The 14,341-nt window shown below is 47.5% G+C and overlaps 1 protein-coding gene across 9 annotated transcripts in view; it reads left to right on the top strand.

Annotated features, from left to right (window-relative positions):
* ODF2 (outer dense fiber of sperm tails 2) overlaps nt 1–14,341 on the top strand; it is a 34,715-nt gene that overhangs the window by 1,440 nt on the left and 18,934 nt on the right. Inside the window, exons 2-9 of one of the 9 annotated variants that reach the window (XM_005881398.2) lie at nt 399–431; nt 2,047–2,138; nt 3,008–3,124; nt 3,405–3,473; nt 8,854–9,024; nt 9,824–9,984; nt 10,601–10,730; nt 11,270–11,401. In XM_005881398.2, coding sequence (XP_005881460.1) covers nt 399–431; nt 2,047–2,138; nt 3,008–3,124; nt 3,405–3,473; nt 8,854–9,024; nt 9,824–9,984; nt 10,601–10,730; nt 11,270–11,401 — 905 coding nt within the window. Of the gene's footprint in view, nt 1–194; nt 214–305; nt 543–2,046; nt 2,139–2,970; nt 3,125–3,404; nt 3,531–8,853; nt 9,025–9,823; nt 9,985–10,600; nt 10,731–11,269; nt 11,402–14,341 lie in introns of those variants that run through there. The other 8 variants (XM_014529403.1, XM_014529400.1, XM_005881399.2 and 5 more) reach the window with 8 other exon arrangements.

Here is a 14,341-nt window from a genome sequence, read left to right as displayed (position 1 = left end):
GCGGCCGAGCGCCCCGTCCCCGTCGCCCCGTTCTTCCCTCCTCCGAAGACTATTGGTCCCTCCGGTGGCGATTCAGCGGGAACGCCCCTTCTCCTAGGAGACTGTTGCCCCGGCCCCGCCGCGAACCTCCCCACACACCCCAGCTCGCTGTGCTGGTTGCGGCCCTTTCGGGCCCACTTGGGGCCTAGCGGTTCTCTCCCGCCAGCACCTCAGGTTTTCTTCCTGATCCGCCCCCCTCACTCCCTGGCGCCCCCCGCCGCCCCGCAGGTCGCTCAGCCTCTCCTCTCTCCCCCCCACTTTGGCAGGACAGTTGCTGTGCGACTTGGACAGTAGAGAGGAGCGCCTCCCAAGTTTTCATCCAACTGCCACCCCCAAAGCTTCCACCCTCCTCCCCTCAGAGAGGACGTTTGATGCACGGCCCCTGAGATTCTCATTGACAAGCCCCTCTGAGTCCCCTTGAGCAGAGCCTGCTGACCCCATTGCCCACCTTTGCGGCTTTGATGCCTAGTCATGTCTGCCTCATCCTCAGGCGGCTCCCCCAGGTACTGCCAACGTGGGGGGCGCCTCCGCCCAAGGGCAGGGAAAGGTGGTCAGGGCCCCCCCCCTCCCCTCCCCGGGCCAGGCTTGCAGGAAGGAGGCTTCTCTTTTCAGCTTCTCTGTGCGGTGTGTTGGAAGTCTGGACCAAAATATGTGGAAATCATTTTTTTAAAGGGAAGGAGGAAAAAAAAAAATGCATGCACACATTCTCCGCTCTGCCCGACTCCCTCCCTCTCTTCCCGGGTGTCCCAGTTCCCGGTAGCAGGATAGGGCCGCTATTGTTGTCTCAGTGGAGTGCAAGGCTCATCCTTTTTGAAAGAGGGCCAGGTGTAAATGCATGACAGTGATGCAGGAGGTGGATGTGGCCGCTAGCAAGGTGCTCGTGGAGTCCGAGCGGTTTGATGGGAAGGCTGCTCAGGCGGGGAGATGACCCAAATCTACTGGCTTCAAGTAAATAGAAATGTTCTCAGTGGGGAAGGAAAAAAAACAACAGCTGTCTATTAGATTTTGGTATTTCTTGGTTAAATGATTAGTACATACATTTTTAATCAAGGTATAATAGAATACAGCAAAATGCATGTTAAAAGGCTCAAGATTTTTTTTTTTTAAGTTTATAATGGTCTTTATTATCCATGAATGAGTGAGGTCATGTGGTATTTTTCCTTCATTGACTGGCTTATTTCACTTAGCATAATGCTATCCAGTTCCATCCATGATAAAAGGCTCACGATTTTTTATATTGCATTTTATGTTGCATTATTTTCCCAGGTATTTGTGGGGAGGGCAAAGTCATATTTTGGGGCTGTCGGAGGCTGTCAGTAGAATGGATCAAATGAACTTTTCAGGTCCCTCCCCATCCTGGAATTCTTGGATGTAATACTACCAAATTTGGGAGATTAAATGTTTGCTACGTTTGCAAATCTGGCGGTAGGGCTGATTGTGTGTAAGCACATGGTATTTAAAAACAACAACCCAAAACAAAAATAACCCTGCTTCTTAGGAGCTCAAAAGTATCAAGTGGGGTATTTTGGGAACTAGTAATTTTTCATTCTGTTGAATATTTGACTGTTAATTTTATAAATTTGAGTCACAGGGACTTTGTTCCTGAGCTTATTGCTCTGTGTTTTGATGTCAGCCATTCCCTGAGCCACCTCTGCTCCAGGCACTGTCCTGGGCCCTTTCACCTCACCCCAGCTGTTGCTCATGGGCTGCCTGTTCCTTGTCACCGGGCAGGATGACAGCTGGGCTTCCCAGCAAAAGGTCACAATACATGTGATGCGCTGGCAGGTTAAAAGGCCAGCCTGCGAATGCCCCCCCTGCTCTTTCCATCCCCATGCCCGGCACACCATGCCTGTTTGGTGCTCATGTCAAGGAAGCCAAGTGATTCCAGACCAGCTCTCCTAGCTGCCAACTTGTTACCCGCCATATGTAGTGTATAATTTTGGGAGATCTAAGCAATAGAAGAACCCTAATTTTCTGGTAATAATCTGGTTCTTATACCTGGGTGCAGGTTTCCATCGTGTGGGAAGAACGGAGTAACAAGTCTCACGCAGAAAAAGGTCTTGAGGACAGCTTGTGGCGCACCCAGTGTGACCGTGACGGTAGGTGATGCGCACACGGAGCAGCCCTCCAGTCTGCAGCCCTGCCAGGAGCGCTTCTGCACATCTTTTCCAGGAGCTGCCTTACCGGCTGGCCCCGCTGTAGCCGGGCACTTTGCTAGGGGCCTGCATGCATGTTCTGCTGATCGCTTGGGGGTTGTTTTGCTTGTGGTAAGGCTGTCGGGTTGAGGAGGTTTTTTACACCTGGACAAATTCCAGAAGTCTTTGGAATGGATTTAAATAATAATAATAATAATGAAGAAGAAAATAAGATTGGGGAGGGGATAGGAGCTGATGGTGAGTGAGGGGCATGTAGCTGGGGTTTTGCCTTGTTTATACTTTTTTAGAATCAATACAACCTTCTCACCTTGGCATTTCCTCCAGCTCTCTCTCTTCACCGTCTCTTACCTGCCTGCTGCGTGGTTTATTGTGCCCCGTAATCATTTTGTGTGTTTGCTGTGCTAACACGCATGCCCAGTAGAGATCATGGCGTAGAAGGATTCGTCTGCTTCCCAGCTGTGCTGCACTGAGTCCAAGGAAGAGCTCTGCATTCCAGCAGGCTGGGACGGAGATCCAGCTCCGAGCACCTGGGGCCTGGGTTTGGGTTCTTTTGTAGAACCAGCGGGTCTGGCAGACCCTCCTCTCAGTTGGACCTGGGTGTGTCTGATGGTCTTCCGCTGGAATCTCTGCAGGAGCCTGCTGAACGGCACTGCCGCCTTGGTCCCTGCCTGCATGCCAGTAGTTAGTAGCTGTCCTGCTCGCTTGGTGGCGAGGCTTTCAGTGGCCCTCAGAGGCTTCGAGTTCTGTGTTTTATGCCCAGTTTACTCATCCACAGATCAACCTTTTTTGTGTTGTCTCCCTCGGCCTGCCAGAAGCGAACTATGAAGGACCGCTCTTCAACTCCCCCCTTACATGTTCATGTGGATGAGAACACCCCTGTCCACGTCCACATAAAAAAACTCCCGAAACCAGCAGCGACCAGCAGCCAGGTAGGAGCATGCCAGTGGGGCGAGGTGAAGGCCATGGAGCAGGGTGACACGGCTCCGCTCAGCCTCCTCGCGTTCCTAACTCCAAAGGTTTGACAGACGAACGCACTTGCTTTCAGAGGTCAGTTGCCTGGCTAGAAGGTAGGCAGGACTGTCATCTACGGCGGCGGCAGCCGTAGTCAGAAGAGGCTCCCTGGCAGAGTTGGAGATGGATGCCATCCATCAGCGTGACACCACAGCCGGCCGTGTGAGAAAGTGACCTTGGGTTTGTCCTTCTCCACAGAAATCTCATAAGCGCGGAATGAAAGGGGACACCGTGAATGTGCGGCGGAGTGTCCGAGTGAAAACCAAGGTACCTTGGATGCCCCCCGGAAAATCATCTGCCCGGCATGTGGGATGCAAGTGGGAGGTAGGCTCACTCTGTTGAGGCTTTTCTCCTCGGACTAGGCAGGGTCTCCCCAGCAGGCCTCAAACGCAGTGTCATTCAGGGTCGGCTGTAGCTGTTAGAGACAGGCAGTAGGTCCCGTTTACTGAGAGCCTTGCTGAACCCTGAAAGTACGTGAGTCTTCTTGAGTCCTCACAACAGTGAGATGTGATGCTCTGCTCATGTACAGATGAGGAAATGATGGCCCGGACAGGTGAGGGCTCACAGAGAAGGTAGCAGAGCTGGAGTGAGTACTCAAGGGGGTCTCATTCTAGGGGCTATACTCTTTTTTTAAAAAAATACATTTTATTGGGTTTTTACAGAGAGGAAGGAAGAGGGATAGAGAGTTAGAAACATTGATGAGAGAGAAAAATCGATCAGCTGCCTACCGCTGAGGATGTGCCGAAACCAAAATACATGCCCTTGACTGGAATCGAATCCGGGACCCTTCAGTCCGCAGGCCGACGCTCTATCCTCTGAGCCAAACCGGCCAGGGCGGGGCTGTACTCTTGACCTCTCTGATTTACATGTGAGGAGCCATAGGTCTTGTCCCACATGACTGTGATAGCTTTGGAGCATAACTGAATATACATTTATATACATATACACCAGAATGTACATACCCAGAAAAGCATCGCCTCTTTTGAGGTAGTCTTCGTTAAGACCAGGCACAGATTCCACAGTGTCATCAAAGCCACTTTTGGAATGAACTGACGCATAAGTGCCTTCAGACTTAGTTGTCAAGATAACAAGAGAACTGTTGTCATTTTTTAGCCACACCTCAACATGCCTGTCCATCCGTCTCTGCCGTAGTTCATGCTGCGTATGTTTACTGAGACTTATGCCAGACTGCGGGGCGCTGGGTTACATCTGCAGCATACAGATGTGCCCATTCTTGTCAATTGCAGTGAAAAAACTCAATTGATAAGACAAGGCCTTTTGGTCATGTTTTAGACAGAGATCTCATTATTGGGACAAATAAAAAACTTCAGGCTACTTTAAGATGATGATACCTGATCTATTTTGGAAGATTCCGTTTTCTGAAAGCTTATTACTTCTGTAATGTCTTGTCCCACAATAAATAAAAGTAATTATTCTAAAGTTTCTAATCATACTTATGGTTTTGACTCCCTGATTTACCTGTTTGTTCCTACGAGATTACTGGAGTGTGGGGAGTTCTAGGGAATAAGTGAAAAGTGTTCTGACAGTTTTGAGAGGATCATAAAACCGATTCAACTGTTCTGGAGATAGCTTTGCAGCATCTATTTAAACATTGCTTCTAGTTTTACATTTAGGAATTTATCTTTATTTCATATATTTTTATTGATTTGGGAGAGGGAGAGAGATATAGAAACAAAAATGATGAGAGAGAATCATTGATCGGCTGCCTCCTGCATGCCCCCCACTGGGGATGGAGCCCGCAACCCTGGCATGTGCCCTTGACCAGAATCGAACCCAGGACCCTTCAATCCACAGGCCGGTGCTCTGTCCACTGAACCAAACCAGCTAGGGCATAGGAATTTTTCTTTTAAAAGTCACAGAAGAGCCCTAGCCGGTTTGGCTCAGTGGATAGAGCATTGGCTTGCAAACTAAAGGGTCCTGGGTTTAATTCTGGTCAAGGGCATGTACCTTGGTTGCAGGCTCCTCCCCGGCCCAGGTCCTGGTCAGGGCTCATGCAGGAGGCAACCAATTGATGTGTTTCTCTCACATCGATGTTTCTGTTTTTCCCTCTCTTTCCCACTCTCCCTAAAAATCAATGGAAAAATATCCCCAGGTGAGGATTAACAATAAAAAAAAAATAAGATATGCACTTATCCATGCCAACCACATTTAAAAAAAAAAGTCACAGAAGAATACAGGGACTGTGTATAAATGCTGTTTTTGCTACAGCATTGTTTGTAATAGAGAACAATCAAAAGCAACCTAAATGTCAGTCAGGAGGATATTGCTTAAATTATGATACATACATGCAATGGATACCATGTAACCATTACCAGGATTGAGGTAGTGTTTATGCATGATAATGTATCACAGAGCCTCATAGCATAGAGAGTTTGGCCCAGTTTGTCCAGAAAGGGGAGCCTGTGCGTCCCTGTGTGGATATGTTTGTATGCACATAACATTTTCTGGGAGGGTATACAGAAGTGTTAAGCAGTGCTTACCTACCCTGGGAGTATGGGAGGCTTTAATGGTTTATTTTTAATGGCATGCTTGAATTTCTTTATAAGCATACTATATTTTATTATCTAAAATGCTTTGCAAAACAATGGTAGTTTTCAGAGTCTACAACAAAGATATGCCGTTATGGAAATTGGCGTCCTTTTGACATGAGTTGCTAGGAACTATGATCTCCTCCGGAAAGCTCAATGTCTGTTTCAGTCCTGGGCCCCAGAATCCAGAAATGGAGGGGCCCAGAGAGGTGACTTGTCATCTCTCAAACAGTAGTTGTCTTTCATGCTACTTGGGCTAGCCCTTTCCCACTTCCCAGGGGCCTTTGTGTGCCTGGGAGGCCCCGCCTGGCCTTTTCTGTTCTGGACAAGAGAGAAAAGACCCTAGGAGGTGGAAGTTTGTGGTGGAGCGGGACATGGACCCAGAGCTGCTGTGTGCATGTAGGGATTCTAGTTTTTTAAAAACCCTTTCTGATACATAAGGTTAGCTTTGGGAAAAAGAAGGTCTGGCTTTTTTCTCTATTATTAAATGAAGGGATCGATTTCTGTTATGGAAAACTGAAAATACAGAAAAATAGGAAATTGCCTGTAATTCTTCTCTAATCTGGCTCCTATTAAGCTTTAAAATATTAAGTTGTAATAGAGAAAAATCAGAAGCAACCTAAATGTCAGTCAGGAGGGTCTTGCTTAAATTATGATACATCCATACAATGGAATACCATGTAACCATTACCGAGATTGAGGTAGTAGTTACACTACCATGCACAGACCAGCCCGCTTCCCCAGAATCTCCCCTCTGGCCCTTTCCTGTCACTTCCTCCCCAAGGGTAATCACTGTCCCAAAACTAATATTTTAGTACTTTTACCATACCCATGCAAGTAGGTGGTTTTTTTAAAATTGATTTTGGAGAGAAAGGAAGGGAGAGAGGGAGAAACATCGATGTGAAAGAAGCATTGATTTGTTGCCTCCCGTATGCACCCCAACCAGGGATCGACCCCACCATCCAGGTATGTGCCCTGACCGGAAACCCCTTGGTGTATGGGACGACACTCCAACCAACCGACTACCCAGTCAGGGTCAGAGTTGTTGGTTTTTTTTACTTCAATTGTAATGATGCTATCTGTATATTTTCCAATTTTCTTTTAAATATTAAAAATTATATTTTCTTATAAAAGCAATGCATAGTCATTGTTGATAAATTAGAAAACCCAAATTAAGGAGGAAACTAATAATCACCTATGATCCCACCATCCTGAAATGACCTATGTCACTTGCAACTTCCTGATCTTGTCTTATGAACTGACTCATTTTTAATTTTTGTAACAATGGGATTACATTTTAATTATTGTACAACATCCTTTTTAAAACAATATGTTTATATTTATTTTAGAGAGAGAGAGAAGAAGGGAGAGGGGGAGAGAGAGAGAGAGAAACATCCATCGGCTGCCCTCTGCATGCCCCCTACTGGGGATAGAGTCCAAACCCCGGCCTATGCCCTGACCAGGAATCAAACCAGCAACCTCTTGGTGTATAGGGTGACGCTCAATCCCTTGAGCCACACCTGCCGGGCACAACATCCTTTTTTATAAACATACTTTAACTATGTTTCCATTACATGTTATTATTATTTTAGTGGTTTTTATTTTTAATTTTTATGTTTTTATTGATTTGAGATAGAGAGGAAGGGACATAGAGAAAAACATTTATCGGCTGCCTCTGGCAATTGGGGACCAAACCTGCAACCTGGGTATGTGCCCTGACCAGGAATCGAATCAGTGACCTTTTGGTACATGGGGCAACGTTCAACCAACTGAGCCACGCCGGCCAGGGCGCATGTTAATTTTTTAAGGCAGTGTTCTATTATGTGTATGTTTGTACTGTTACGTATTTAAACAATACTATATTGTCATATATTTATCTGTATCCTTGCCTTGAATTTAAATACTGATTCATTTTCTTGATAAATCCTTAGAAATAGAATTTCTGGAACCAAAGGCACATACATTTTTTAAATTGTACCCAATGAGTCCTACTTGTTTAATATAACAGTTACACTTTTATTGTATACCACCTTTTACTCCTGATAGCCATCCTCTTTTCCTGGAAATTGGCACAGAAGGTCAGCCAACAGTGGCTTAAGAGGAGCAAAGAGCCCTAGCCAGTTTGGCTCAGTGGATAGAACATCGGCCTGCGGACTGAAGAGTCCCAGGTTCAATTCCGGTCAAGGGCACATGCCTGGGTTGCAGGCTCCATCCCCAGTTGGGGGTGTGCAGGAGGCAGCCGATCAATGATTTTCTCTCATCATTGATGTTTCTATCTCTCTCTCCCTCTCCTTTCCTCTCTGAATTTTTAAATAAAAATATATTTTAAAAAAAGAGGAGCAAAGAACTACATAAATAATGAGAAACAGCAGCTACTTAATGCATCAGAATAAATTTGTAGAATGAGTCAAGTTCAATTTATCAAAAACCCATGCAAATCCTGGACCCCCAGATTATAATATTCTTTTTTGAAGTCTTAATAGCAAAGCATTATACAGCTTTGCATAAACTCTTCTGAGGGGCATATGCATTTAAAATTTTTTATGCTGATGTATTTAAGTATTTTCCAAACAGCATACCATATTAATTATTCCGTATGTATTTCTAGTAACATTTTTTCTATATAACCAAAATAACAATTATTACTCCTAAAAACTTTATTTCTTAATATCATATATCTGGTGAATATTCAAATTCCCTTACTTAAAATGTCTTTTATAAAAGATTTGTTACCTTTACAACTATCTACTATTAGGCATTCATATTCATTTAAAAAACTTTTGACATACTTCACTCCCACTCTAGGTATATGAAAACATTTCTTGCCCCAAACATTTGCCAACTTTAGAAATTACTGTTTTTGGCACTTTATATTCTTTATTTTAAATACTATCTCTGTGTTAGAAAATATTCAAAAACATTTAAACAGGGATAGGTGGCATTCCATTAAGTAGGTATGGCAGATTCTGGCTCCTGGGGCCCCTGTGGCTGGCCCGTTAGCATTTTGGTTCTTCCTGCCTGTGGACAACCAGGTGTGGTGGAGCTGATGGCTGTGGATTTGCCTTATGAGTTCCTGTGTTCTCCCTCCTCTACATCAGAATCCACCTCACTGCCTGGAGATTACGCCACCATCTTCAGAAAAGCTGGTCTCAGTAATGCGGTTAAGTGACCTCTCTACAGAGGATGACGACTCGGGTCACTGTAAAATGAACCATTATGATAAGAAGATTGACAGTCTAATGAACGCAGTCGGTTGTCTCAAATCTGAGGTGAGGGGTGTGGGAGGCTGGAACAGCTAGAACCCTGAGGTGGTGTGGGACTTCCCAGGTGTGTTCCTGGTGGGCACTTCCTTCCGGCTGCCTCTCTGCAGGCCACCCACGCAGCTCTGCCCAGAACTTCGGGTGCCCCTGGCATTCGAATCGGGGACCTGGGATGCCTCTCCATCGAACACTTAGCCCGGCCGCCCTGACCGGCCTGGTGCTCTGTGTGGATGGCGGCCTCTAATGCCACCGAGGAACCTGGAGTAGTCGTGTCCCTGTTTGGGAAATGAAGTGAAGGGAGATTGTCCTCAGTTGCTGGACGGTGTCTGGGTGGAATGTGGCAATGGGAACGGAAACAACCTTGAAGACCATGGCCTCCAACTAGGAAGTTGGCGTTGCTGGTGTGAAACCCAGGCCTTCACTGCTACTGTGGCCTGTGCCTCTAATCCCCCCCGGCCCCCCGCACTCGGGGCCCTGGGCCCTCCTAGAGAACCTGGGCGGGCGGCCTGGCAACAGTCCCTCCTTCCGCCGTAGCCACAGCACAGGGGCCTCTGTCACACCTCCCTCCAGCGGAACCACGGCCTATAGCCTGGCTCTTCCCCACCCAGCAGGCCCCTCGGGCTGACTGTACTCAGCCTCCTCAGTAAGAGGGAATGAGAGGAACAGTGTGTTCCCTGAGTCTTTGTGACAACGAGCTAAGATTTCACCCAATGCACTGAGTACCTATGTAGCTGTCACTAGGTGGGCCTCACATGTGGCAGGAAGGAGGGGCCGCCCCTCAGTGGCCCCACCTGCTGCCCATGGACAGGTCAAGATGCAGAAGGGTGAGCGTCAGATGGCTAAGAGGTTCCTGGAAGAGCGGAAGGAGGAACTGGAGGAGGTGGCCCACGAGCTGGCTGAGACCGAGCATGAGAACACAGTGTTGAGGCACAACATCGAGCGCATCAAGGAGGAGAAGGACTTCACCATGTAAGGCCCTGCCCTGGACTCCAGCCCTCCTCAGGAAGAGGGACCCTTTCTGGGAAAAGGGACATTTAAGGGGAGTCCTGTAGGTGGCGAGGAGTTAGGCAGGTGGATGCTGGGGAACATCTCGTGTGAGGGCCCCAAGATGGGAGGGTTCTGTGACAGAGAGGGAAAGCAGGCCAGAGTGAGGAGGGTGGGTGGGCAGAGGGCAAGGGGTGCCATGGAGTTCGTCAGGGGCTGGCTCTTAACAGCCACTTGGAGGAGTTTGCATTGAGGGCAATAGGGAGCCTTGGAAGGGTTTCAAAGCAGGAAATGGTGTAAGCAGATTTGACTCCAGTGTGGAGAGTGGATGGGAGGGCTCAAGAGCTGATCTGAAGATGGTTAAGAGGCCAGGGCAGTGGCCGGGGCAGGACAAGTAGGTGGCACCATGTGACCTGATGTGGAAGCCCTGCTTTGGTGCCCAGGTGTCTTTCTAGGCCACTTGGACCAGAAGGCTACCTCTTCCCCCTCCCCCACCGTTCCTTGACTAGGAGATGAGGCTCACAGGGCATTGTGAGGCGAGCCTCAGAGCTCCGGGGGGGCTGGGGCCTGAGAGGCTCACAGTCCTCCCTTCTGGCCCCAGGCTTCAGAAGAAACACCTCCAGCAAGAGAAGGAGTGCCTCATGTCCAAGCTGGTGGAGGCGGAAATGGATGGGGCTGCCGCAGCCAAGCAAGTCATGGCCCTGAAGGATACCATCGGGAAGCTGAAGACGGTGGGTGGTAGGCAGAGCAACCTAGCCCTGCGACTGGGCCCCGAGGGGGGGCAGCCACAAGCGAGGGTGGGGGCTTTACGCAGTCATCAGGCTGACTTTATGACATCTCCAGGCGGGGGAAGGGCACATTGAACTCCTCAGTTCCCATCCCCCACCCTCAGGTCCAGGGCCAGACCCTTAAGGATGACCTCTGGTGGCCAGGGCCTCTGAGGAGACCTCGTCATGGGTCTCTTGGGATCACCCCACCACCTGATTCCTGCAAGTACAGTATCAGCCACCAGGTGGTGTCGTCTGCTTCCTCTAGGAAGCTTGCCTTGACTACACTCACCGACACTGAGTTTCCCCACTATCGCTGTCAGCAGGCTCAGATCCTGCCCATCCTTCCAGGTCCAAGACCTCCAGGAATCCTGTCCTTGCCATCCTGACCCTGTACACAGCCCAGGTCGTTGCTGGGCTTCCGGGCACCAGTACCTCTTAAGTCCTGGTGTGGCCTGCCTCTGCCAGCTCCTGTACATGTAAGGCTTCTTGCTGTCTTCCAGGAAAAACAAATGACCTGTACGGACATCAACACCCTGACGAGGCAGAAGGAACTTCTCCTGCAGAAGCTGAGCACTTTTGAGGAGACCAACCGCACCCTCCGAGACCTACTGAAGGATCAGCACAACAAAGAGGTGAGCTCCCGGCTCCCGCCCCACCGTGGGCGCCCGACTGAGGTCCATCCCTAGCACCACATGCCCACCCTCTCTGAGCCTCAGTCTCCTCTTCTGTGAACAAATAATACTCTTGGTGACTGACCTGAGAGGGCTGTCGAAAGATTTGACAAAATCATTCACATTGAGTGTTGGCCCCTGGTGGACGTGGAAGCTGGGCTGGGCTGCACAGAAAGGACCTTGGGAGCCAAGAGAAGGGCAGTGGGGAGTCGGGGAGGAGTTCAGCCCGTTCCAGAGCTCGTGCAGCAATACAGGGAGAGCACTAGACCTGAGCTTTGGGGGAGTAGAAGAACAACTAACTGCCGGCGTACACAGATTGTGTGGTATCACTTCATCTTCTGAAAAGATGGTCAGTGAAATATGTTTTATGTTAGAAAATGATTCTGAAAAGACTGACAGCTATAAACATCCATCTTTCTGTTTGGTTCAAACCAAAGGGTTACCAAAGATCTCAAAGTCCCTGTGCTGTTGAAATGATGACACTTTTCTTAGTTGAGTGTCTTTTTGTCCCGATATTGTCAACTTTTCTTGTTTTTACTTTTTAAAATTAATGTTTAAAATGAGTAATAATATGTGGTGTTCAGCATTCCAAACAAAACCTTGTCCACATCGTTAAATCCCTCTTGTGTCTTCTTTGGCAGTAACCCCTCATCTCCCTTCCTTCAGGGACCTTTATCTCAAATCTGATAGTTTTATCATTTACGTATATATCTTTAAGCAACATTTGGTATTGTTGAGCATGTTTTCAAACTTTACATAAATGGTATTATTCCACATATGTTCTATTGAGCTTGCTTTTTTCACTCAATATTTTTATGAGATTGATCCTTTTTTTTCCTTGTGGCTTAAGGTAATTAATTTTCACTGCTATGTCCTATCTTATGACAATACCACAATTTGTGTGTCCATTCTTCTGTTGGTGGAGACCTACTTTCAGATCTTTGCTATCACAGGTGGTATTATTTGAGCATCAGTATACACTATCCCAGTGGGCTTGAGAGTTTCTAGACTATATTTCTATGAATTGTACTAGTTACAGAGAAATTATTTCCTTAAAATTGTAATAACTTTTATTTCTAGCTCAGTGTTCTCGGATGGGTGGTTTTTACCTCTCTGATTTGTGGTAGCTAAAATGCCCTGCAGAAAGCCTCCTCTTGGTACATGCCCAGTGGTGTCTATTTTAGTTGCAAAACCTGGGACCAACCTTATTACCCAGAGGTTATGGGGAGAGTTTAAAAATAATGCAGTGGCACGTTAGAAACAGAAAGCAGAGGAGAGGTGGCCGGGGAGGGGAATGGAGGCTGGCTGCTTAACAGGTCGTGGTGAGGACTGCCTCCGAATGTTCTGTATGCCACAGAATTTTATACTCAGTAGTTAAAATGGCACAGTTTATGTTATAAGTGTTTTACCGTGTAAAAAAAAAAAAATAATGAAATGTACCAAAAACCATTGAATTGTACATTTTAAATGGGTGACTTGTATGGTATCTGAATTTATATCTTAGTAAAACTATTTTAAAAAATCAAGGTGTAGCACAAAAGCAGTATAATAACATTTTGGTAAAATTACACATGAATTAGAGTGGAAGGGAAGGTAAAGGTAGGGAGAGAGAAACATCGATGTGTGAGAGACACATTGATTGATTAGCTTCCATAGGCACCCTGATCGGGGCCTGGCTTCAAACCTGTAACCCAGGCTCATGCCCTTGATGGGGAATTAAACCTGTGACCCTTCAGTGCACAGGCTGATGCTCTAACCACTGAGCAACCAGCCACGGCAAAAGAAAATTTTTTAAAATTGATTTTGAGAAAGAGGGAGGGGCAGGAAAGGAGAAAGAGAAACATCAATTTGTTGTCCCACTTATTTATTCATTCATTGGTTGATCATTGCATTTACTCTGACCTGGGATAGAACCTACAACCTTGGCGTATAGGGAATTGGAATTATGGCTAAACTAGTGGCCTGGTGCATGAAATTTGTGCACATTAAAAGGGAATTAATTAGAGGAAATCCTCCTATCTAATAAAAGAGTAACATGCAAATTGACCATAACGCCAACACACAAGAGGACCACCCCATGTGGTCAAAGATGGCGGCTGCCCGGAAACCAAGGTGGCGGCATAGGTAAACACCGGAAATTGCTGCCTCCCACAACAACAACAAAAATACAACTAAAAGACAAAACGGACATCATCCAGAACTACAGGAAGGCTGGCTGAGTGGAAATTCTACAACTAGAAGGAAAGAGAAAAGCACACTGAGACTCAGAGGAGGTGTGGAAGTAAAGTGCAGAGGTACGGAGGCGCACGTGGCAAGAGCTGGCAACTGAGGACACGGCTGTCTTTTTGAATCGGGAGGGAGTCACAAGCCCTCAACTGCTCTGAACTCCAGTTCCGGGTGAATCTCTGGGGACCCAGACTCATACAGGGAGAAACTGGACTGTCTGGCAGCGGGCAGAACTCGGAACTTGAGAGCGGCTTTCTCTCAAAGGTGCTTGCAGCGATTACCGGGACACTGAGACACGGGGCCTCTTAGGGCAGGGCTGAGGATCAGCCATAGCTGTTTGCTCCACCCTGTTGATTCCCTGAGACCCCGCCCCACCCAAGCTACGGCAGAGGCTTTTGCATATGAATGCCCTGCCCCTTTGCAATCTGAAAATTACCTAACAAACTGCAGCTGGGCCAGACAGACCCAGAACTTCCAAGAAAAGGCCCAAGGCCCCACAGCAGCTTGCATTGCTTCACAGCTGGGCCTCATCTGGGCACCTCCAAACCCCAAACAAGGAAGGGGAATCTGCAGATCTCTTCGTAGCTCCTGCTGGGTAGCCTCAGGCAGAGGCTAAATTAGCACCTCCTTAGATCCAAGAGCCAGTGTACCCAGTGGTCAGAGTGGGACCATCCA

Source organism: Myotis brandtii, unplaced genomic scaffold (assembly GCF_000412655.1).
Source record: "Myotis brandtii unplaced genomic scaffold, ASM41265v1 scaffold68, whole genome shotgun sequence".
Taxonomy (NCBI): Eukaryota; Metazoa; Chordata; class Mammalia; order Chiroptera; family Vespertilionidae; genus Myotis; species Myotis brandtii.
Note: the sequence above shows the minus strand (reverse complement) of the source record. Positions and strands in the feature narration are given on the sequence as shown.